At 32.6% G+C, this 27,457-nt stretch overlaps 1 protein-coding gene and 1 pseudogene across 2 annotated transcripts in view; one reads left to right on the forward strand and one right to left on the reverse strand.

The window, feature by feature from the left end:
• Positions 1-27,457, reverse strand: part of LOC144559076 (uncharacterized) — a 46,350-nt pseudogene that overhangs the window by 3,093 nt on the left and 15,800 nt on the right. The gene's annotated exons all lie outside the window — the stretch shown is intronic.
• LOC144559092 (F-box family protein) lies at positions 7,605-13,920 on the forward strand. Its single transcript, XM_078308039.1, has 3 exons — positions 7,605-8,640; positions 8,861-9,148; positions 13,624-13,920. Exons 1-2 carry the CDS (start codon positions 7,664-7,666, stop codon positions 9,123-9,125), a joined length of 1,242 nt encoding a protein of 413 aa, XP_078164165.1. The 5' UTR covers positions 7,605-7,663; the 3' UTR covers positions 9,126-9,148; positions 13,624-13,920.

The raw sequence follows: 27,457 nt of genomic DNA on the forward strand, positions 1-27,457 counted from the left end.
CCGTAAAAGATCTTATGCTATCTATAGCACCTAAACCTTACTCATATATAATAATAATAATAATAATAATAATAATAATAATAATAATAATAATAAACATATTGTGTCTATGAAGATTGGTTTGTTTTTTTAGTGTCTTTCAAGTGGTGTAAATGTCCATAACTGTGAAAGTTCTCTAGATTAATTTAACAAGAGTCAATTGGTGGTTTTTTTTTTATTATTATTACGTATACAATAGCTAGACGCAAGATATTTTTCTAGAAAAATGTTGAAGATTTGTCACATTTTTTTAATGATATCCTTTTAATTAACCGGTCACAGTGAATTGCACACCTAGAAAAAAAAATCTAGATCAATCGGAAATTCTTTTTTTTTTTGTTGAAGAATTTTAGTTTAGCAATAAGAAGCATTGCTTGTTCTAACAATTCCTTGAAATTCAACTAATATTTTATTGCCATTGATGTAATTAACTAATTATTGTCGCATAAATTTGGCTCTTACAAAGTTCAATTTAACATCCAATGTATGGGTCAAGCATAATAACAAGATTTTTGAATAATAATTGTATTATATACTTATTAATCTTTTTTAAATGTTTCTAAATGAATTGAAAAAATAATATAAGTTTACACATAATTCATCCCATATTCTAGTATTCATGAATTTTACGGATAATTTAACACCCTAAAATTTCAAATAAGCTTTCTACAAATTTAATTTTTGAAAATACAATAAAATATAATAAACCCAATTTGTAAATTTTTAATCTAGATTGAATAGGTCTTTTTCTGACTTTTGTATCTTAATTCCATAAATCCATAAATTGCAAAGATTAAAATAAAAAAAACATGGCATCTCATCTCACTCGTAGCCACCCAATCTCTTTTGATTATATTATAATTAGCGGCGCAATGATTTTTACCGTGCAAAAAAAAAAAAACCTTTATACATTTATTGATTAGTAAGTATAATAATAAATTTAAAACCTATGAAATGAAATTAACCATATGGAACGGGAAACGAATCTGATTGAAGAAAAAAAAAACAATTAAATACGTGAAGTACGGATGAAAGCATATTTATTGATTATTCACTATAAAGTAGTCAGAAATATATTTTTTTTTGTATGGAAATTTCATATTGTAGAACCGCCGTCGATTCTTATCATTTTTTCTCATTTTTAAAAGCTAGGCAACAAATATTTTGTTAACAAGTGAGTCTATATATCTTGAGCCGATTTTTTTATTTATATCCAAAAAAATATATAAATTTAAAAAACTAATCAAACCGCTTGTTTATTTCCAAAACTACCCAAACCGGAAAAAAAATTTCCGGTTTCAATACCAATTTCCGGAAATTGAATCCTAAATCCGGAATAATTTTTTCCGGATTTAGGATTTTTTTTTTAGGAAATTTTTTTTCATTTTTCAGTTTTTATTTATAATTTATTTATTTTTTGTATTGAAGTATTACAGATATTGAATATATTTAAAAAAAAAATAGATGGAATACTATATAATTTGATTTATTCGAAACACTGTTACAAATAATCCGGAAAAAAAAAATTCTAAATCCGGAAAAAAATATTCCGGATTTAGCAAAAAAAAAAAAAAAAGATATCCTAAATCCGGAAAAAATTATTCCAGATTTGGGATCCAATTTCCGAAAATTGGTATTGAAATTGGAAAAAAAAATTCCAGTTTGGGTAGTTTTGGAAAAAAACAAGCGATTTAGTTAGTTTTTTAAATTTATATATTTTTTTGAATATAAATAAAAAAATCGGTATCTTGAGTGAGGCTGTGAATTCCGAAAAAAAAATGGGTTTTGTCTAAAGGCGTTTTGGACATATCCTATCAAAGTTAATTTTAAACTATTCAATTTATATATATGTGTGCGAATAGATTTAGAACTTAATAAATTATATTTTGTGCGAACGAATATAAAATTTAATAAATTTAAACTACCACGTAAATATAAACCATTTTCATGAATATTAACATAGATTGGAGAATTTAGATTCGACTTTAAATAAAAATTTTGAACAAAAATATCACTTGCGGAAAACCTATCCATGACATATTATGATGGGTTCCACTAGGGCTGCAAACGAATCAAACTTACTCCAGTTTGAGTTTAGTTTGAATTAATTTCGAACTAAGTTTGCTTTAAATTAATTTCGAATCAAATTTTTTACGAACTCAATTTCGAATATTTTACGAACTTTTTTAATAGGAAGAAGAGTGATCGTAGTCGTCGAAAGCGAGAGGTGAAAGTCGTCTAGGGTTTTAGAACTGAGAGCGAGGGTTACGACTTACGAGTTATGACTTATGACTGGGCAGCCTTATATTTTAACTTTTAAGTCATCAGTGGAAAATGGAAATCAATGGTTCACGTTACTTTGAATTTCAAACTAAAATAGTTCGCGAACCTATTTCGAACGAACCGGGTCCAGTTTGAATTTGGTTTGAATTAATTTCAAACTATTTTGAATCGAAACTTTTTCGAATCAAACTTGAATCGAATCACGAACTACAAATTTTTTGTGCAGCCCTAGGTTCCACCTATATCCAAATGCATTGATTATTTTCAAGGAAGAGTATCATTTTTAATATGTGTAAAAGATTTTCTTCACGTTACGGTTTGAGATTTACTTTGAGCTTTAAAATTTAATATGTGTAAAAGATTATTTTCAAGGAAGAGTATTCTATTATTTGAGCTTTAAAATTTGTGCAAAGAATAAAGTTCTTTTGTCCGATTGATAGCTGCTTTCAATCTTTCAAAAAAGAAAAGAATAAAGTTCTTTTTATTTTTGACATGTTCTGCCAAAATCCTTCAAGTTGAAATATATGGCAGAAAAAGCTTTCTGTGTCTGTCGTACATGACCGCACGTTTAACTCATTAGAGTATGGCCTCGTTGCTTATCTGAATAAATTATTTTTAGCAGCATTGCCTTAATCTATTCAACCGGACCAACAGACTGTTAACTTGTTTTTACAATTAATTTACCACGGTAAACCGTTGAAATACTAAAACAATGTTGGCTTTATTTATAATCGGTGAAAATTACTTGTTTCTTGAAAATTAAACAAAATTGAGTCATTTACTTGCAGTCAATTGGAGGCCATAAAATGGAAAACTGAGCCATTTTCTTTTTAGAAAAAAAAATGATAATATTAGACAAAATCAAATGACCTTATGAAAATATATATATATATATTTTTTTCTTTTGACATATTTCGATCCCAATTAGGATTACACCACAAGACTCAACAACCAATAACCTTTTTTTTTTCCTTTAAAAAGATCAGTGGTTAAAACGGATAGGTAATCTGAATAGTGGGACCGCGACATGAACATGAGTACATGACTTCTAAATTCTAAACTAGAGAAAAATTGAAGCACCCAAGACCAATAATCTGAATTCATATCACCTAAGGTAATATCATATTTATGTTCAAATAGAGACCGTCCGATCAGAATCCAAATCATCTGAATTCTGATTGGACAGTCCTAATCTAACAGAATAAGAACTCCAATAATGTACAGAGCTGAGAGGCGGCTACCGCTACCACTTGTCAATTGATCCGAGTCAGACTCACTTCCTTCCACGTCCCTCGTCTGATCATTCCTCACTTTCCACCAACTCTTCGACATGTGGGCCCTTCTCTCTTATTAGATTGTTAGTTATATGATTTTGCTCCTCAAAACAATTAATATTGTTTCCCACTTTATTCCTCTTGCATGCAATTTATTAGACCCCTCAAGCTCACGTTAATAGGTAATTGAGGCACTCGGACATGACACGTTATTCGCTAAGTGGAAAGTGATGGCAACTTAACGTCTTTCCTTAGGGGTATTTCTCTCTTCGTCTTTGGTTTTTTTTTTTTTTTTTAAAAACTCGTAGGCACTTGCATTAATATAAAAAGTTACAACGTAGCTCGTAGCTATTGCATACGATTAGACAACTAGTGTTTGTAAAAATATACAACTAATAGCTAAAAACGCACATGGATATGTGCATCCTGCAGACGCAAATCGATTATCCTTACTTGATTTGAGTGATAGAAGCCTAGTGATTGTATCCTCTGTACGTATAGCACAGCCAAGAAGGCACTGAATCCAAACTAGTCCGGGAATTGAATCGGCCGGACCAGGACAGTCACCAATCAGCTGAGAATGCACTGAATTAAACCAGACTGGGAACCTAATACAGCTCAACTCTGGCGAGTTTGGGGCACGCGTCAGGTTAGTGAGATCTAATCCGCGGGATTTAGCTCTCACGTAATAAATCGGGGATTCCCGTGTTTCTTTCTTTTCAACCAGCCTAAATCTTCTGGGTACGTTTACTCTATCCTTTAAGTATGTGTCCGTCTTCCTCCCTCCCCCTTTTCCCAGAGGACTTCGAAAGGTATTTATAGGGCCTTTCTCTTTGCCCCTGTCGGTTCCTATATTCCGGGCCCTTTTGTATGTCAGGTTGGCGGGCCTGTTTCGGTTTTAAGTCAGTCCCGGATTTTAGGCCTTTCCCGAGTTTGGTCAGCAGGCCTGTTATTCGGAACCGGGAGAGGCCAGATGTGTTTAATTCCGGGCCTTGTTTAAATGGGCTTTCAGGAAGGCTTTTATGGGGCTTTGATACATAGCCTTATCAGAACCAAATCAACCAGTCCAGGACAGTCACCTTTGAACAAGAAGAAAAAGACAGAAAGACAAAACAAAACGACACACGTCATCATCATTACAAAAACTAAATACTTATTACTTATTACTTAATTTACAGTAACCCTAGGCGGCCCCAGCAGCGAAGAGGTGATGGTGCAAGCGATAGGGAAGCGGTGGTACAAGCGGCAAATGGAACGACGGCGGCAGATGAGCACTTGACCATCGCTTTAAGCAGCAGAGAAACAACGTTAAACAGCCAAGAGGTGAAGCCCAGGTGAAAACCTAGAAGAAACTCTACACAGTGGTTTCGTCGGTCGACTCTCAAAGCGGCACTCTTTTTTCTCGCGAAAGTGCTTTTCTGGAAGAGCCATGAACATCCTCTCTCCGTCTTCGTTTGTAGAGACACGACTACTTTTAATGACTATAATAAATAAAAATAACAAGAGATATGAAAAACAGAGCGAGTGAAGAAAGAAAGTAGTATAGTTTTTAATAAATACGAGTGCATGAAAGGTTTGGTCGGCATGAGACAAATTTGAGGATTATATATACCAGCACAGGAAAGAGTTCACGCAAGGTATTAGCGCATATCAATGTAGAATTAATACATTTTTCAATCAAGTGAATATTGTTATGACTCATGATATATAAGTAAAAAAAGTGGGATGTTCGAACTTGAACCAATTCATTATATATTTCAAATTATATTTGTATTTTTACATACTTTTTTCCTCAGTTATTAAAGATAATTAAAGTGTTTTGATGTGCCTAGGATGTATCAAAACATTTTAAGGTCGTGTAATTTCTTTGTATTTCTCTGCAGGAACTCTTACATGACTTATCGTATTAATTTTCATTATACATAATTTTTTCACTAAAAAGAATATTTATTTGTGTTTAAAGTTTGTTGAATGTGAAATGTTATATACATATTGTCTTATTTTACACATTTTTTTTATAAAATATATATTTCTCTTCTGAGTTTGAGACTAAAGATTTGGTTGTTGTTGTTGTATATATTTTTCTTCTGAAATGAAGTCTTAAAAACAACTCTAATTTATATCACTGTCATTACTTTCGTATTTCTAAACAATGTTCTATCTCTGTTATAATCTTGTAATACATGAAAGTCATTAATAAACAAGTGAAGTTTATACAACTCTTCAACAATAAATTCTTAGAAGTTAGAACAGAAAAAAATAAACATTTGTCAAACTATCAAAATTGCCACTAATTATATAACTTAGTAAAATTGCACGCACGTAATGCTACATATTAAGAATTGCTTACATTTTGCTAAGACAATCTACCAATATTGATCTACTATTGATAGTATTGATCCAAGCTGCATTTTGGGGGACACTATATTGAGTTCAATAGCAGCGCCCACATTTTGTTGATCCATCCAAGTTGCATTTTTTCCGCTCCAAGGAAGCTGTGGGCCCTCTGACACCTCGCATAAATCAAGCCCTACATATCAGTGACTGTGAGTTTTATCCTGACCAAAAAGTAGAATAGTATAGAACGGGTCCCACCACATTCAATACAGTACGATGTCTTATAGAGGAGATTTACGGTCTAATTTTTAGCCGAAGGATAATGCAAAAGGTTAGCTATTTGATTATATACGGTGAATATTATGCATTTAGCGTCTTTATTTTCTGTGATCTTCTTTTGATCCATTGTGATCTTGAAAAAAAAATCGTCTATATCTTTTTGGACCTCTTGATTATGTGGGTCTTATTTGATGAATTAATCCGCATGTCAAATCACAATTTAATTTGAGTACTATCTACAGGCAATAGAGACAATAATTAAAGTAACAAACTTGAATTTTTTTTTTAAAAGCTCCTTTTCAATTTTATGCTTTTTCATTTACGTTATATATCATTAACTTTTTCATCCATCAGATTTTATCCTCTTTTCTTATTTATGAGTAAAACAAGGATGTTTCTCGGTTCATCAATTTTTTGTGAACTTAAATAACTCCAAAACATATCGAATTGGCTCTAAATGACGAATTTAAACTGTTCAAATCAATCTATCTTACGAATGATGCATCTACATGCGGAAATTTAAACTTTTAAATTAATTTTGTATGAAGTCAAGCGGTCAAAATTAGAATGTTTATAAATTAATTTTAGTATATTCATTTTTTGAACGTTTTTTTACTACTTGACTCTATACAAAATTAGTTTAAAAATTAAAATTTGTCTCATATAGACTCATTACTTATAAAGTAGATAGATTTCAATAGTTTAGATTCGTCATTTGAAACCAATCAGATATATTTTATAATTGAGTTTACAAAAAATCTTAATGAACTTAAGTACAATCTAGTTGACTAGTTCTATTACAACACATGTAAGTCATTAATATACGAGTGATATATTTACAGCTATTCAACAACAAATTCTTACAACAAATATATTTGCAAACTTTCAAAATGTGTACTAATTACATATTTTAAAATGACTAGATAGTAAAATTGCACGCACGCGATGCAACTTGGTAATTGCTCACATTTTTCCAAGACAATCTACAAATTTTGACTAATCGGTAGCGTAACTAGCATTGATACGAGCTGCTTCTTAGGGACACTGTTGGAGTGCATTAGCAGGCCCAGATGAAATATCTATATTTTCCGCTCCAAGGAATCTGTGGGCCCTCCTTGAATCGGCAGGCGTCCCATTGGCATCGTACCAAAATTGGTCCCTTGCCCGTAAGAGCTGTCCGATCTGCGTCAATTTCGAGCGCACATTATGCACACGAATCTGAATTCTCTTCACGCGAATTGTGATGCAATATTAACGGCTGAAATTTGGTATTGGACTGATTACCCATCGGACACCCTGTTCTAACAGCCCAGCTGAAACCTCTCATAAATCGGGCCCACATATCAGTGACTACTATCCCGACCAAACCGAAGTATAGAACGGGTCCAACCTACATTCCTATCTTTCTCTCTTTCTTCCCCTTCCTCAACCAAGGAACCAAAGACTGGGAGATGCCACCGTCTCCCTCCTCAGATAACCCCTCACCGGGCTCCGGCGAGGCCTCAGACGACTCTGCCTCTTACGACGGAGCTCCGATCAACTACCTCCCTCCGGACGCTCTTCACAACATCCTCCTTCGTCTCCCCTTGCGCGACGCCGTCTCCTGCCGAGCCGTCTCCCGTACCCTGCGTGACTCCCTCTCCGCCCCTTCCTTTCTTTCATTGCTCCCCACCCTACGCCTCCTCCTCCTCCGCCACCCCCGCCCGACCCACGGCCCCTCTTCTCCACCTTCTTTACATGCCTTCGATCCCTCCACTCGCCGTTGGCTGCTTCTCCCCCTCCCGTTCCTTCCCTCTCAGGTCACCTCTTTCTCTCCTGTCTCCTCTTCCACTTCCCTCCTATACCTATGGCTCGATCCCAATCCTCCTAGCACCAAATCACTAGCTGTATGCAACCCATTGTCTCAGTCCTACCGTCTCTTGCCCCCACTTGGATCAGCCTGGTCCCGCCATGGCACTGTTCTTGCTGGGCCACGTGGAACTCTCCTAGTGATCTCTGAGCTGGCGGTGATGTGTTTTTCCCCTCTCCAAAACGAATCTCAGTGGATGAAGCACGCGCTCTCTCTCCCCACAAAACCACGGAGTCCAGTTCTGATAAACGAGACTCTTTTCACACTATGTGATGTTGGATCAGCTTGGAGGAGCCAATGGAAGCTGTTTTCATGCCCGCTAGCTGGGTTAGGGTTAGGGTTTGGGCCTAGACAAGGTGGGTGGGCCCCAGTGGAGAGGCACATGTGGGGTGATGTGTTCGAGATCCTGAAAAGGCCGAGGCTTTTGCCAGGGAGTGGGGGGAGGAGATTGCTAATGATTGGAGGGCTGAGATCGTCCTTTGCCATGGATGCGCCATGTTCAACAGTGCTAATTTTGCGGTTGGATCTGGAGCGCATGGAGTGGGATGAGGCCGGGAGAATGCCCCCTGAAATGTACAGGTATAGAACTGCTAACTACTCGAGGTTTTGTTTACTGCTTTTGCAATTGTGTAATGGTAACTTGGAAAGTTCACTTGGATTTGATTTTATCTGTATGTGTTAGTTTTCATTATCCAGCTAACATATACCATGAGTTTAGTCGTACTGTTGTAGTGTTATTTCCATATTATCACCTCAATATGATGTCCATGATTGTGGAACTGATATGGATTTAAAATAGGTGCTTCACTGGTATCGGTGAGATTCGTGATCCATTGGCCGGACCTGGTATAGTCACAGTGGGGAATAACAAGGTGAAGGTATTTGGTGGGGAAGGTAGGGTTTGGTTCTCTGGCAAGCGGGTCAGGGGTAAAATTGCGATGTGGGAGGAATACGAAGATGGTAGTACGGGAGGGGAATGGAGCTGGGTCGAAGGTATACCGGGCTATAATGAAGGAGTATATCGTGGGATTGTCTTTGATGCTGGGTTCACTGCCATGCCTTGAGTGAAGATGCAATGACAATTAAGGTAAATAAGAGATTTTGCTTGTGCTTATTGACCATATTATGAATTAGTTCGTGTTGTCGTTTTGTTACATAAACTATTTGTGTAGCTGTCTTGACATACTTGGATTTAATTGCCACTGATGGTACCTGGCATCTGATTTGAGAAACCTTGGTGCGTTTGGATGAATCAAGGAATAGCTCGGAATAGCAGCTATTCCTGGGTTCGAAATAGCCGCTAACCCAACATTTCATAGGAATAGCGGAATAGCAGCTAACCCGAGCTATTCCTTTGTTGAGAATAGCGTTTTTTTTCATCCAAACGTGTTGTGTTGAGAATAGCTCGTCAGAAATAGCAGCTATTCTTGGGTTAGCGCTATTCCTGTGTCATCCAAACGTCTAATGAAGTTATTAACAGAGTCGTCAGCATTAATAAGGGATCCAAGTTAGTCTGTTAGTACCAAGTACCAACCCCTTGGTACTTGTTGTTAGCACCATAGCCATACTTGAACAAAGATATCATGTTGTGAATTTATTCATTTGTTTTGTGTAATTTAATTAAAGCGGTTATTAAAATTGTGAAATTGAATCTAGTGATGCTGCTTGTTTAAATATGACTCAGAACTATTTTTCAAATTGGTTAGTAAAACTATTTGATACTGTTCAATTTGGCCCCCTTTTAGTTCTACTATTAAGTATGAAATTGATTATTAAATAAAGACAAGCAGAGTTAACCACTCCTGCTGTTGAGAATGCTGCTTCTGTGCAGTTGTAGAGGCTGAATTTTGATCTATGGTAGGTCAATATTTATACAAGATCTACTATAGTTTATTTATTTTTCTTGAGAAAATTATGGGGCTCAGCTATAAAAAAAATTATAAAATAGATTGTGGGTTATTAGTGTACATATAGCTCTTAAATATTATAAATATACAGTACAAATATAAAGGACTTTCGAGAAAGAATGGGGATCAATTGGCCCCCCTTTATCTAATGTGTATGACCCCTGCCTCTGTTTCTTCCAGTTTTTAGCCAATCTAGAAACTGTCCTCTCTGAAATTTTCTCCACTTTGTCAAGTTTAGAAATGTCCGTGCATTTTATATATTTCTTTCCTTTGACTTGACCAGGCAATACTCATCTCTAGGATTTGTCTTAAATCTTGACCAAATGAATGTTCAATTTCAATCACATTGAATAAAATAAGAACAACATCAGGTATCAAAATTTTCCCTTGTGATCTAAAACTCTTAGAGTCTGATCTGAGCTGGATGAGTCTCAAGACCCGTCTAAAGCCTTAGTCGCATTTTGATATGTTCTTGGGTAGCTGGCCTTAGTTAGCTCAGCTGACTTGGAAAATAATAGCTGAGTCAGCTTAGATTGAGATGAGCTACTGTACAATGAAAGGAGCAGCTATTTTTGAATTACAGATTTGGGAAAAAAGGGAAAGAAGAACTAGTGTGTCGCAAGATTTGTCTGCGAAATCCCCATATGAAATACGCAAATAATCATCATGAATTACTATAATTAGGACCGATGTATTTTTGATATGATGCACCAGAACATATCTCTTTTCTTTCCTCCATCCAGCAAGAAAGGTATATGTCCATTTTACAACGACGAATCCAAACCGTTGAATTCGATTACTTCACGAGTTATATGTTTACTTGTAAATATTTTAATTTTTCGAATTAATTTAGTATAAAGTCAAGCCATAAAAAAATATGGCTTATAAGTTAATTTTAATGCGTTCATTTTTCATCATTTTTTTTACTGCTTGACTTTATACTAAATTAATTCAAAAATATGTAAATTTGATATGTGAATGCATCACTGGTGAAGTAGATCAATTTCAACTATTTAGATGTGTTGTTTGAAATCAATTCAATAAGATTTGAAGTTAAGGTCACCAAAAGAGTTGGAGAGCTTAAGAACATCATAGTTCTACTCTAATTTCAGATTAAACATAAAAGGTTGCGTACTTTTAATTGGAATAAGATATTTTACAATTGTAAATTGGAAAATTTTGAAAGATGTGATGGGTGTTGTTCTGGCTGTGCTCCTGAGTTGATAAAGTTGAATTTTTTTTACATATTGTTAAGAAATGCTGATCTACAATTGAATATGAAGTTTTATTAATGTTTAAGAATATGAAACATGTGCGTCTCCAGATAAATGACATTTTAAATTTGTACTCAATAGGGCTGTGATCTTAATCTAACTATTGTACACTGCAATGGTTATTTTCCTCTTTTTCATTTCATATTCTATATATTATGATAGAAGCATACAACTCTAGTTAAAGAAGGAAAAGAAGTTGAATTTCTGATCATAAATTAGTAATGACTAGAAAACCTGATAAGCTGATTTTTTATTGCATGTCAGTGGGGAAAGGAAATGGAGTTCCTATAAATTTTGAACCTACTTGCAAATATTTCTCATGCAGAAATAGTTCAACTTTATTTCTTCCATTGGTTGTGGTTTTTGGATAATATAGTGCCAGAAATACCCCTTGCATTTCTGCTCAAGACCAAGGATAATATTGTCCAATCTTAAAAGTATCAGTAGCTCCATTCCCTCTCATAATCTCCGTATCAGATCATCGAAGAAACAAGTTTCCCCTTCCCTTCCGTTCTGTATGTGTCAAAAGTAGATAAATGACCCATTTGTCCTAAAAAATTGACCAATTAGAAGACTAGCATTTTTCTGAAACACGCTACATATCTTTTTTATTTTTCTTAATAAAGGGTAAAATGGTTACTTTTTTAAATTTAAAATGAATTTTAATAGAAAAAACAGTAAGGGTAAATTTGTGAGTGTTTTAAGTTTAGAACGTAAGTATGATATTATGAATTTTAGAGGGGGAAATACATAATTTCAAAGTTTTTGAGGGTTATACATGAAACTCCCCCTTATTATTATGGGAATACTTCAACTTAGTTCTACCATAGATCCTTGCTTCGTACTAAGGAGTAAATTGAGCAACATGATCTTTGCTTTTTCTTGGGAAAGGAGGAGATTAACTACTCTTTTCTTAATTTACTGAGAGTTTACACTTCTACATGTTTTTGCCAGGTTTATGAGTGATTATAACATAATAGTTCAAATTTAAGAGCAAAGTAATGGTCGTGTAATTCTGTAGCTAAGTTTCTGTTTGTTGGAGGTGACTTGAGATGTTTAAACCTAACAATCAGATCACTTTATATCTGATTACCATTCCCTTGTATTGCCACTATTTTAAGGCGTATATACTATATATAGTGTAATGTGCTATTTGTTTTTAGATTTTGAGAGCTTTTTTTGTCTTCTATTGTTAAACTTGCTGTAAGTTTTGGTTGAGTTTCTATGGAAAATTACAGAAATTAAGTCTCCTTTATTTTTTTAAAAAAGGGGAAAAAAATAGCATCAATAAGCCCTACAGCATTCTGCTTAACTGTTGGTTTTATGATGAACCAATAGTTTTATTTCATGGGATTTTAGTATATATATTTTTGGAGTTTATTACTTATGTACAGGGGTGGAACTAGAAATTCATAATAGGGGGTGCTAAAATTAAAATGAACAATATGTTGTTGGTGGGAATTGAACCCAAGCTCTCCAGAACCACAAAGTAAACTCTAACCATTAGGCTACAAGTAGACCTGTGATATTTTATGAGGGGGGCTAGGCTATATAAAAAAGTTCTTAAAAAAATAAAATTCAATAAAATTTCACTATACATAACTAAAATTTTAAAATTATAGGGTGGCTTAGTACCCGTATGGGTGAATGTAGATCTGCCCCTGCTTATGTAGATGCAAGGAATATGCTTTGTTTATCAATTTGGTGATCAAATCACGAAGGACCAAATCTATCTATGCATATATTTAATTAGTAATTTCTATATATTTTTTGTTCTTCTGACCATGCTTTGTACTTAAAAAGTCAAATATTTCATAGGTCAGATAACGTACCTTCACAACCAAGGATCTGTCATATTATCTCCATTCTTTTTTTTATTTATTGTCACAACTTTATTGCAACCTTGTTCATTTTGAGAAAATAATTCTCAGAAGAAATGATTCTTCAGAATTGATTGCGCTTATTTATAGTCTGAAAAGCATCTGATATTGAAGCAACCATGTTAAAATGAGTAAAATAGGGAGAAACCAACTTTAAAATACAATTCCAGAAAAGCTGGACAGTATTAATTGTAAGATAATATTATGTACTTCATTCAAGCGCACTTTAGAGGCTAGTGCTTCTCTTTAGTTTTGTATTTTTTTTGGGAGGACATAATTGTGATGTCTAAAAGTAGAATCTTTGTACAAAATGTCGATTTTCTTTTGGTTGAAGTTATTTTGTATACTTGTACACTCTGCTCCAAGCAATTGTTTCCTACTAAAGTATTATACAAAGGTCATTAGATGATGTCAATATTTGATGACGACTAATGGTTATCTCATTAGTTGATTAGTAGCTATTTTTTTACATTAATTTCTTCATTGATTTTTCTTATGCAGTAATGTACACACTGGGAGTTTATTAGATTTTAAAGGCAAGTGCATGAAGTTGCTAATTGGTCAGATCAAAGAATTTGTCGCAATCAGATGATGTAATGCTAGATTTATTTACCAAATTTCATTTGCCTCTCTTATATGATTAAAGTTTATTATTGGTATGTATTTGTTCTCAATTGACCTACACAACACAATGGTATGTATCTGTAACTGTTGTAATGTCTTCTTACTATTTTGGATAAGTATTTTCTTAAGTTATGTGACCTTTCCGATTATGTTGTAATTTTTCTGCGCTTTAGCTTTCTGTGCTTCGATTGATTGCCTGATACTTTTTCAGTTTTAATTATTTGTAGTTTTCAGAGAACTGTGAGGTGGTTGGATTGGTTTCAAATGATGATTTCAAATTATTGCTCTTGATCTATTTCACCACTCACCAGTTAGATATTAACAGTCTAAATTTGTATGTGTTTGATTTGTATTATATCAAGAGGTTGAGAAATAATTGTTTTGGTGCTCTCAATTTTATTTTTGCATGCTTGATTTTATGCAAAACAAATTTGAGCAATTAAAATAATTTAATATGAAATCACTGGATTTGTGAAGCTAGTAAAGCAACATTTTTAAATTTGATACTTTTAAGTCATTTCGGTGGTTTTTTAAGTTAAAGCTCATGAACTCACTTTGATGAGCATAAGCGCAGCTAGCTTAAATATTTCGTTCGTTTACAAAAACAAAAAATAGTACTTTTTCTGATGACTCGGTTCATCACCAAATGCTTCTATACAAAATAGCTTTATAAGCCTTTAAATGTGCAAGGCTTCAAGTTGATCTAAAAGAGCATTCAAACACACACAACTTACCGATGCTCAAGTTAAGCAGAACTAGTAAACAAATCTATGGTCATGTTTGGTTGTGGAGTAAAGTTAAACCGGATTAAATTTCTTACTCCAAGCTAAACTGGAATAAGTTAATTATGTTTGGTGGAGTAAGCTAAACCACCTCTCTAGATGGTGTAAGTTACTCCGGTTTAGCTCAAATCTTACTCCATCTTAAACCGTCTATGTTACTCCTCGTTTGACTCCTTAAGCGTGGAGTAAGGGGTTTACTCCACCTTTTACTCCACAACCAAACATGGCATAATATGAATACAAGTTACATGTCATGCTTAAACAGTCATACCAGCTGCAGTGTCATTCTAAGGTACAAGTTAATGTACTTGTTAAATACACTAAGAAGTTGAAAACAAAATTATAAGATTTTTCTTTCTTTCTTTTTTTAGTGATAGAAAAGACTTACGGATAGCTCATCATATTGTGTCTAATGCTTAAGAGAAGTTAAGAGGGCAAAAATATTTATAGTTTCTATTGGTTTCATGCAATACACAAACAATAAAATTAAAATGAAAAAACACATACAACTCTATGTTGCATAAAGCCTAAATAGCGTTGTTAATCTCTTGGATTACCTAAGCTGGATATGGGCCTTTTCTCTTTCAAGTTCGTAAATTTCTATGAAGGAAAATTTTAATTATTTTACGATTCGTGGAGACAGAAGATATAGAAATGAGACAGTGATGGGGGATTGAATTTTAAAATTCTTCTTTTTTTTACTATTGTATTTGACGATATTCTAATTCATATCCTTGTTGCCTTTTAATTTTTGTAGAACTCATTCAGAATATGGACAAATTGATCTCTGTTTGTTGAATCAGCAGGTTTCTGACTTAAAGCACAATTTGTGATGCCACTAAAGTGGATTCTGACTTAAAAGCACAATCTCTAAAACTATTGGATACCACATTAATATTCGATGAAAATTGAAAAGAAAGTACATACAAATTAAATTCAAAATGTGACAAGTCTGAATGTTCAAACAGGATTATTCTTGACTTTCCACATGAAAATTGTGCGTTTGCTCTTGCCCACACGAAGAAACGCTCCCATAACCTAAAGCCCAAAAAATTAGACAAATTAAATCAATCTCTTACGCTGCCATGACCCATAAATAAAAAGAGTAATGATTTCATCCCCCGCTTTCTAGTCTCCTATTTGTCCCCCTAACTAATTAGTCTCACTAACTGTCAAAGTCAAAGTCAAATGATTTTTAAAAAAAAAGAAACCAGCTTTCTCTCCAATTGGATCTAACCCCTCTTCGAAAAAAAAAACCTTCATATCCCGATCAATCTCAACAGCCTCTGCCACCCGAACCCACTCCCTGCCTCAATGATCTCCACCTGAGAGCTTCATTAGCGCTCGTAGAGTATTCCTTGGATCCCCTTTTGCTACCCCTGCTCACTTCTTCTCCAGCCATTCTTCTCAAATCGGCAACCTGGCATCGAAGGTGGATCCGAGTTCCAGACTCAGAAGTTCCTCATTGACGGCAAGGGTGCGATCAATTGACTTGATCGTGGGGTTACCTACGAGAGGGAGAAGAGATGGCAAGGGTGGCAGCAGTTGGGGAAATGGAACCCATTGTCACCACCCCACCGCTTCAGCTTTCACCATCGATGCCTCTCTCTGAGCACCACTACCTCACCTACATCACCTCTTCGACCTTTGATTTGCAACACTGTGACAACAAAATCCTGAAATTTTGAGGCAATTTAGAGAAAAATTGAATGATTCTTTTGTGACTGAGGTGGTTAAGTGTCAAAAATCCCAAATTATGTATCAAGTTTTTCATCTGGGTTGGCCGGCAAATCGGGTAAGCCCACACGGGATCCACATACGATGCCCTAATTGAGATTCTAGTGCTTGATGAAAGAACCAGGGTTTCTTGTCAGTTCCTTAAGGAGATCAAAGATAATGACCATGAGGTGCTCGATAAAATGCTCAATGTATTAATTTGCAAGTGTTGCCATAATGGGTTATGAAATGGGACACTAGAAGAACTAGTCCAGTAAAGAGTTTGGCTTAGGCTAACAAAAGTCACTTATTATTCATTAATTTAAGTTCTCTCTACTGTTGATCAATTAGATATGGCTTTTCTGCCTATGCTAAAATGTCTAATTTGTGATTTTTCTTGAATAAATTCACCATAGGACTATAACTATACTAATAAGTTAACGAAGAGGATGACTTTTTATGGGTATAAACCCGCTTATGACATATTTATATTTATTGTTACTATTTGTGGGTATTCGTACATAAATTCACAAGTATGAATACAAATGTTAATATGGTTTCTATTATTTATAAATATAAAAAGAAAATCAAATCAAATATTGTTTCATAACAATACACATTTTCACACATAACTATGAATACTAAATATTTTAGATATCAATAATTCAGATAAAGTATGTATATAAATATAATAACATAAACAAGTAGATATTAATACTTCATGTCTTGACTATTGGTAAAACATATGCATCACAGTAACATCAAATTTGACTAAGTAGATATGAATACTTCACGTCTTTAAAAACAAAGCTATTTTGTTTTTAAATGTCATGCTTGCTTTCATTCTTAAATTCGATAATATTTCAAGTGTTATAGATTTTAATTTTAGCATTTCAAATTGTTCTAAATTTTATATGTACTTTATGTACTTTACTTTGGTTATAGCATTGCATGTATGGGTTTTAACTAAAAATAAAATAAGTATCGGGAGCATCCAGGTGCTTATTACGAGCATGTACAAATTTGTTGATAAATATTGGAGATGGTTGAGGTTTATTAAAATTTCTTTTCAACATTAATATTTGTGCATAAATTCATAGGTATGAATACAAATGTTAATATGATTGCTATTATCTATAAATATCAAAAAAATTAAAATCAAATATTATTTCATAACCATACACATCTTCACACTTAAGTATGAATACTAAGTGTTTTAGATATCAATAAGTTAGATAAAGTATGTATGAAAAGAATAATAACACAAATGAGTAAATATGAATACTTCATGTCTTAACTATTGGTAAAACATATGCATCACAGTAACACTAAAATTTAACCAAGTAGATATGAATACTTCCTATCTTAAAAATTGGTAAAACATATGCATCACAGTAACAACAAAATTTGACCAAGTAGATATGAATAATTATTGTCTTAACTATTATTACTTACCATTTCATATATTAATTGTTTGAATATTATCAATTTAAAAAAATATTAAATTAAGATACTTTACAACGTAACAATTCATACTTCAGTTACTAGTATGAATACTTTTCTCGGTACCTATCAATATGTTCAATCACCAAACAAATTAATTGATTTAAGTTACTTTACAACATAACAATTCACACTTCAATGTGTAAGTATGAATGCTTGATATGTTATATATTTTTTTTATAAATATAAATGTCATATGTAAATAATTAATACTTCACTTATAAGTATGAATACTTTATTCAGTATCCATCAATACATTCAAGTACCAAATAGATTAACTGATTTAAGTTACTTTACACCATAGCAGTTCACACTTCAATGCTTAAGTGTGAATACTTAAAATTTTAGATATTAATATTTTTAGAAAAACTATCGGTAATGATCCCCCGGGTAGTTAATGCCAAAGACACTTCTGTGGATTTCTCGGAAATACTTTACAAATAAATATTCACACTTTACTAAGTAAATATAGATACTCGACATTTTAGAGAAGAATACTTGACAAGGTATGAATACTTGCACACCGAGTTATGAATACTTGAATGACGAAGGACCCGAAAGTACTTCATCATGGATCTCATTTGAAAGAAAAAATTACGTAGAAGATATTTGTGGTTTTAGATTCGTAAAATTTCTCACATATTGTTAGAAATATTGACGAGATTAAATAGACAAAAAAAAAACTCACTTCTAAAAATGTATAAAAGATGAGTGTGTAAAAGAAAGTTGATGTCCATTTTTTTTTTAATACTTAATGTCTTAAGTATGAATACTTAATATATCATATGGTAATACTTGTGCATATAAGTATTCGTACATGACTGTGCCAGTTGTTAATTTTTTCAAATATAAGTGGTCCCCAAAGTAGTTAGTAGTTTCCCATGTAATTAGTGGTCTCCATTGTACTTTATACATCAGTTAGTTATGGGGACATTTAGGGGACTGTTAGTCAATCCCAAATAAGAATATTAGAATTTGGGCCCAAATAAGCTGGCCCAAAAAATAGCAAGTAAAACAAAAGAGTAAAAGATAAAGAGAAAGAAATCCATAATGAAAAGGAAATAAAAGTACCACAAATCAAAAAAATATTTTTTATATATGATATTAACACCCTTATATACAAATTCTAGTTTCATTCCTGATCTGGTATATATCTATATATATGAAAAATAATATAAAATTAATCTAAGCATATGAGAGGGTTTGACCTGACCGCAAATAGCTTTGTGCTAATCCTAATCCATATCCAATCACTTAAATATTTAACAATCTACCCAGATAAGTCTCAGACATGTATTGTAAAATATTGTTACACCCCTTAATTAATTAATTAGGCAACATGTACATGCTCCAATAATGACCTTGACTCTGGCTTGGTGCAAACCTATGCCTTTCATTTATAATTATTTAATTCATGGAAAGAGATTGCTTAATGCAATAATGCTTGGTGATAAAGCTTTGTGCTTATCTCATCATTTGCACCATTTGAAGGAATTGCTGATTAGTTTTCACCTTCTCTTGTCGGAATGAAAGTGCTTCTGAGTTGCCTCAATTAAAATATAGATAAAGTCAAATTTACATGTCTTAGATGTCTAATCCAAGTGCGTGTTAGTTGCTATTTTTTTAAATGATTTTATTTTGTTTTAACGCGAGTTGATCCAAATTTTTCTGGATGTAGAAAGATAATTAAACTCAACCTATGACGTAAAAGCTAGCTAGGATCATGCATGTGTCATAAAATGTGTGGTTCATGCGTTGAAAAGTATGGCTATGTATTTATTTAATTCAAAATGTGATTCTCAGTACATTTAATTAAGTATAATTCTAGCGCGTATCTTATTTTTTATTTTACTTTTTAATCTAACACATATCCAGAATAATAACTAGTAATTTTTAAAGAACAAAAATGTATCTTTCAACGACAACACTAAATTTAAATAATTTTTATATAACACAAATTGTATATCAAGTTAAAATTAGTGTCATTCTATTTATTGGTGTCACACTCCCGATCCGGAGATGCGACAATTCTATCGCGTATATTTACCATTCAATATACATAACACAAGGCATGGATCTTTTTATGCATTGCCAATAGCATCCATTATATTTTGTCACATCCCAATTTATTTAACAAGAATTACGTGACATTTTATAGTGGATGATGCTAGATAAATACTCTATGCACCATGTCAGATAAAATAACCCAAATCACATATCACTAGGTGACCCTATTGTCAAATATAACCCGGAAGCGCTCTTTATCTTCGTATAATAAACCTGTAACCCACAAGGGGAAACGAGTGAGAAATAATAAATTATTTCTCAGTGCTGATTGCCACTCAGATTATTGGATTTGAAGGAAATTCATATTCAAAATGAAATCACCTCACGAGAAACAAACAGTTCATTATATAATGACGAATGCAAATGCTCAATAACAGTATCAAATTGAACAACAAAAATTAGATAAATAAATCAGAACTCCACGAATCTTATCAAAATAGATGGTTTGGATCAAAGTCTTATAACCCATAAAGTCTGGTAATGTTTGGAACCTAATCTTTAGAACCACTAAGTCTGGTAATGTTTTGTTTCTTAACTTTACAATTTCAAGTCTAGTAACACTGACAAATACCATAACATGTATCTGTCGTGTTAGGCTTATACTGTTATAACTATCCTTACAATTGGTTAACAGAAACAATACGAAATCAATATTACAATACTGTCATTATCAGAAAGAAAATCATTGATAAGACAGTTACCACAGTTCATTAATCTCATAGTCACAATTCACAATTTATTCAATATCCCTTACCCAATCGGTACTAGGTTCAGTTGGGGCCATTCACCATATGCGTATAAGGGTCCTGGAGTAAAGTCTAGTAGCTAGCTAGACTTTACGATATATTAATCATTTTTCTCCACTATATGGAGGTTCAAGGATTACAGTATTTTATAGAGAATTAATTCAGTCACTGTGGTCTCAATTAATCATTTACAATAAGAATCCACCAATCGATAAACCATATCAACATGACAATCAATAGACTTACCTGTAATTCAGTTTCAATTGTATTGGGCTATGCATATGATGCAATAATTCAATCAATGCAGTCAATCAAATATTCAAAATGCATAGCGAGTTACGATTTAATTCCTAGTAATGAAACTTAGACTAATCCAATAACCTCGCACCTGATATCGTAGGACAAATAGAGCGATCAATCATTGTATATCAGTTGTTCCGAACAGTCCTGTCAAGTCTCATTCCACACTATATATGCCTATAGCATAATAACATATTCTCGATTAACAATTTAACACTCATAAATTATCATTACGAAACAATATACATATAGTAGTAATTAATTTATGTTTGATTAATGACATTATGTATTTATTATTTTGTCATTTCCTTAATTCTTTAATCTGTATCAATTTCCAGTCTAATCAATTAAAATCTAATAATATCATATTTCAATTGTGGTTCATTCCTTCTTTAATTTTTATTTTTTTTTCGAGTCAGGTCAACAAAAGAACCCCATATGAATCAGCTAAACAAATTTTCTTATAACTCACAAATTTCCTAATCTCTAATTTAACCTTATAATATTTTAAGGTTTAAGCTTTATATCCATAATCGAGAATTCAATTAATTATATAATTCAGATTCAGTAAAAGAAAAAGAAGAAATGATCCATAAAGTAAATTCATCACTTTCAAAGATTAAATAAATTTTCGTTTCATTTCAATCATTATAGAAATTAAAGCTATGCACTTGAGTGGTTTAACGAGTTCCAAATCTTCATATCATATTAAATTAAAAAGGAAATAGACAGAAAGATACCGATAGGTTTTCTTGTTTCACCTAATCACTAGCTTAATTTCTTGCTCAATTCAAAATTAAGCGGCATATATATACATGCTAATAAAGCTCAAGAGTTCAATCATCAAAGAATCTTAATTCATATGAGAATAAAAGAAGTGCAACAGGAAGGGATTAGAGGAAAACCACATGCCGCGTGGCAATGGTGCCACCTTGATCAATTTCTTTTTTCTTTTCTTTATTTTAATTTTCCTTTCCTTTCGAAAGAGAGAAGAAATCTCCTTGATTAAGGAAGATTCAAGTAGCTGGTGTTTCACTAGACATACATCATGTGGCATTTCCCATTTGGTTATTTTTTTTTATTTTAATAAGTTTGCCATTTTATATATTTAACCTTCAAAATTTTCCAAGCTTTTCAAATTAGTCCAAATACTAAAAAGATGACTATAATTAGTACTAGTTGTTTAATCCTTTATTGTATCAATTAATTTGTCTGACTTTTGAATATTCGATTATCTTAGGATATCAAATTAACAATATATATCTCGACAATGTAACTTAATTATCATATTCTACTAATAAAAATGATATTTCACACTAGAATGTAATTTATTTTATTAAAAACATATTTAGATATTTCGTATATTATTTTCAATTATTAATTTCATATACATATTTTGTGAAATGTTACAATTGGTAACTTTAAAACTTAGAAACTTTTAAACATTTTTTTCTTCTAAATACTCAATTTTAATTTTTATAACTTTTAAACTGATTTTACATTATTAATTTGAGGGTAATGTATTGATCGACCTCCTCTAAAATTTGATTCGTATTTACAATTGATTAAGGATGATTCTAATGTGTATTTATTTTATGAGGGCTCAAATGTCTTTATTTTTGTGTCTCTATCATGAATCTATTTTTTAAACTTTAATAACTCAAAATAAAACCATTATATATGATCTACATTATTTTATCTATGCACGTGTAAAAAAATTATGATATTGCAACTTTGATGTGTTTGTCATCAAGAGCTTGTAAAAAATGTACTAGCATGGATAATTTCTAGAAGTTCATTTTTCAACTTATTGATTCATATAAAAACAAAATCGAAGCGTGATAATTTTTTATGAACACGTAGTGAAAATCATATAGATCACATCTAACGGTTTTATTTTGACATTTATATTTTAAATTTTGAGTATTTAACGTTTTAAAAATGAAGGCATAATGGAGACACAAAAAATGGAGGCATTTGAACCCTCCTCTTATTATATATATAAATAGTTTATTTTAACAAATATTCAAAATAGAGCTAGTAATTTAAAAGAACATAAAAGTAATTTTTAATGCCAATACTACATTAATTTATATATTTTTATTATATCACAAGTAAAAATTAATCTCATAATAATTATTGGTAACTGTAAAAACTTTTATTTGTTTATACAATATACACTTAAAACTTCATTAATTGGCCTTTTCTTAAATTCATAATTTTAAATTGTTACAAAACTTTTAAAGTGATTTTTTAGAAACCAATAATTTGGTGCAATGTATTGACCTCCTCTCAAATTTTTATTCAGACTATTGCTGTATATTAAAATTTGTACAAATTATAAAATATTATCTAAAATTTAATGACGGGTCATCCACGCGAAAGAGAAAATAAAATATTTACATAAAGCTTCACTACTATAGTTTTTAAACCTCTAATAAAATTTCATGACATAAGACAAGTAAGTTTCAACCGAATTATCTCTTAAATATTAAAACCATAATAAAGTAAAGGACTGACACCAATAAAATCAAAATAACTTAGAGAGCTAGCTAACGACGACCACATAAAAAAAAATATCTTAAAAATAAAAAAAGGTATCTTAAAATAAAAAGTCAAAGATAGACAAGTTATTAAAAAATAGGAATAAGAAAAAAGGAAGCAAAATAAATTAAGAATGAAGGAGAAAAATATGCAACAATAATTAAACAGTCACAAACGTGATACCTACTTCCACATCAGATATTACATATACATATATTCTGAGTTCACAGCACAAAAGCAACATTTGACCTATTGCATTAATCAATTGAGCCAATGAGATGTTCAATTAGGTCTAAATTAATTATGTACATAATTAAATACTAGTATCATACCCGTGCGTTGCAACGGGGACATATTATAAGAAACAAATATATCAATGAAAATAATAATTATCTAAAAATTAAAACACATGTTAATAGAAAATTTATATGATTATGTATTTTTAATTAACTTTAATCGTGATCTCTGATAACAATTTGATGATGTGATGATTCTTTATTTTTAAGTACCAATGATATCAAATAATAGCTCGATTCGAATCTAATATCAAATATCATACAACAATTCAATATCTACATATAATATGATATCAAATAATAGCTCGATTCGAATATAATATCAAATATCATACAACAATTCAATACAACATATAATATGATATCAAAAAAACATAAATAAAAAGTGTTATCGTTTGTATGTATAGGATGTATACACCAGTGTTTTAAAATGCGGTTTTGTTCATGCATGCGGAAGGCCACTGCATACCGCATATGCGGTATGCGGATTTTTATGTGGATTTATATATGCGGATTTTAAAATAAAAATCCACGTATATATATAGAGAGAGAGAGTGTGTGACTAATGTGCATTTGTATGTATACGGTCCAAATTTAAAATTTAAAAATCCAAAATGTCGATCCGAACCGTTCATCTTGTTCTCCATATTAATATGTGCTTGGAGACCAAATTTTATATTTTTCTGAATTTTTTTACTATTTATTAAGCCACTTTGAAAATTGCTGATCCAACGGTGGCTGCTGATCCGCATGGGAGGACTGCATGGCCGCATATTCGGACCGCATGGCCGCATTTTAATCCGCATATGCATTTTTTTATTCCGCATGGCCGCATATTCGGACCGCATATGCGGCCGCATGCTCAAAACCGCATGAGATGACTGCATGGCCGTTCTGAGCGCGGCTGCCGACCGCATACGCATATGCGGCCCATGCGGCCGCATTTTAAAACACTGGTATACACACACACACACACACACACACACATATTATAAGAAAAATATATATTCACACACATGTTCCAATTTATATTCTTCTTTGTTTCCAATTTAGAATACACACACACATACACACATTGATATATTATATATTGGAAATATATTCTAAATTGCCCACACCAATATGTATAGAAACAAAAAAAAAGAAAAATAAGGAAATTAAAAAAAAATGATTTCCATTGTGATTCGTATAGAAACGAAGAAGGAAACAATAAATAAGAAAATGGAATGTGGAGTCTTCTCAATTGAAGAGGAAAAAAATATGAAAATAAAGGAATAAGGAAACAAATAAATATATAGCTATATTTCAGAATTTATTCAATTTTAATTGTAACATATCGTGTGGCAGCAAATGTGGTGGGTATGTTTTTAACTAAATTTAGACTTCTATATATAAAACAGATGTATTTAATCAAAAAAAGACAAAATATGTTATTGGAGAGCTGAGATCAAATCCGAAGTTTCATCTCTCAATCGTAGCCGTTGGCGGATCGGACACCCAACGTGCTTAATAATAAAATAGAGATATGCTTCTGCGAATGAGCCCCGGACAAATTTTGCTTGAATAATTGATTGGCACCGCCTTATTAAATTTTCCTTCTAACTTCAAGTCTGCTCCTTACAAATAATTTTTTTTTATTTATACTTAACACAATCTCTTCCGATTCAAAAGGATAATTTTTTTTTTTTTTAATTTTACGTGATAATAAATCAACCATTTCTTTTCTTTTCGAATATTTGACAGTGACAGGACCAATTTGCACGAGTTAAATTCATATTGCAAACACTCCCATTAATTCAATCGAATAGGAACGGTTAATATACAAATTCAAAAAAAAAAAAAAAGAGGTCAGGCATTGGGAAACCACAAAATTGTAAATAAGTATTATAACGAGGGCTAAATAGTATTTTGGAAAACCGGACTGGGGAAGGGGAGTAATGTTTGGTCGTCTGCGACACCGACACGTTATTTCCTTGCTGAGAAAACTGAACTGAGGCGCCATTGAAAACTAGTAGCTTTCTCTTCAAAATCAGCTGTGCAACCACAAAACCGGATTTGTTATTTTTGTTGACACGTGGAATGGTAAGATCTTTGCTCTTATCCATCTACTCTGCCGAACTGAACCTTTTGCTTAAATTAATCCGTATTAAAAAAATTCAAAAAAGCATTGCCAATTTTCAATGCGGACCTAACGACTTGAAGTTTCTATAATTCTCCGATGATCATATAACTCCAGTCTCCAGTTATGTTCCTAGCGAGTGAACATAAGATCTCCAGGCTATAGAAACTGGAGATACTAGAGAAAGCTTGTGGGGCGACCGCTGAAAGTTGGGTGACGACATTAAGCATTCTGCTATAGCCTGGGCCTCGGGTTCCGGATTCTCTGTTACAAAATTTGAAGTAAACATCCTGTTAAAGTTCATCATGGGTGGGCTCCATGGCATAAATTATAATTAGTTCGGAGGACCTTAATAAGTAACAACAGATATTTTGTACAGGGACAGAACCAGTAAGTTTGTAACAGAGGATCAGAATGGGTTGCTCCAGGAATGCGGGAGGAGTTTCGGCTGAATAAATAAGGTACTAGTCATGCGCCCCTTGTTGACTTTATTCACCATTTTCATAGATAACCCTGTAATTTCCTATATTCGAAACATTTCAGACTACTTTTTAATGTCTGGTGAGATTGAGATAGAGTTTGAATAAAACCCGGGTCGGGTATACCCGACCATACCCGCCCGTACCCGCCGCCCGGGGTACCCGTGCCCGAGCCCGGGTATGGGTCAGGTACTCGGGTACGCGGGTATGGGCAAAAACCGGACCGGACCCGTTATTTTGGACCAATACCCGACCATACCCTACTCGAGTTTACCCGTACCCGACTACCCGAGTACCTGTACCCGTATACCCGACCACTGTTCATCCCATTTCAAAATTCAAAAAATCTGATTTTTTCCCCCCAAACCAGCAAAAAAAACCAAAAAAATAGAAAAAAACCAGAAAAAAAAAACCAACAAAAAAACAAAAACAAAAACAAAAAAACCAACAAAAAAAAAAAAAAAACCCGTACCCGTACCCGCCTTACCCGTCAAGGGTACACGGGTAAGGGTATAGGACGGGTAGGGTATGGTTTTTGAAAATTATACCCTTGTACCCGAGTATACCTGTACCCGAGACGTACCCGTACCCGTCCCGGGTATACCCGGGGTACCCGTATCCGCCCGAGTATAAATACACTAGATTGAGAGGACCGGAAGATTAAAGCGCTGTTGACAATTTAACAATAAGATCTAATTTAGGAAGTTTTATATAACTAATACGAAATTATTCTGGTACTAATAAATGCCATTATCGGATAGATCTCAAAATTATGTCTAATGATTTATTGAATCGAAAAAAGATTCACTTTATTGAATTTCATATCTGGACCTTACATTATCTGAATCTGAAATCTGATAAAATTTAATAAATTTTATTATTCTAATAAATAAATGTATTTTGAACATCCGAATGCCAAGTATCATGTAGGTCCAAAGAATTTAATTTAAATTAGTCATATAATTAAGTTTAATTAAATTTATTATATTAATTTGTGATTGCTGTTTCAAACATTTTAATTAAATAATATGTTATATGATCCGAGTCCAATCTAAATCTTACAATAATAAATATTACGTATTTGGATTATCATTTGTCAAACTTTAATTGAATATAAAATTGTGTGTGGATCTTGTAAAATCTTAGGCGCTGATTGGCT

This window comes from Carex rostrata, chromosome 1, assembly GCF_964058835.1.
Source record: "Carex rostrata chromosome 1, lpCarRost1.2, whole genome shotgun sequence".
Lineage (NCBI taxonomy): Eukaryota > Viridiplantae > Streptophyta > Magnoliopsida > Poales > Cyperaceae > Carex > Carex rostrata.

Excerpts from the sequence above, each read along its gene's own strand:
- LOC144559092 (XM_078308039.1), top strand. The coding sequence starts at position 7,664 with ATGCCACCGTCTCCCTCCTCAGATAACCCCTCACCGGGCTCCGGCGAG. Across the intron at positions 8,641-8,860 it reads ATGCCCCCTGAAATGTACAG|GTGCTTCACTGGTATCGGTG; the intron begins GTATAGAACTGC and ends GATTTAAAATAG.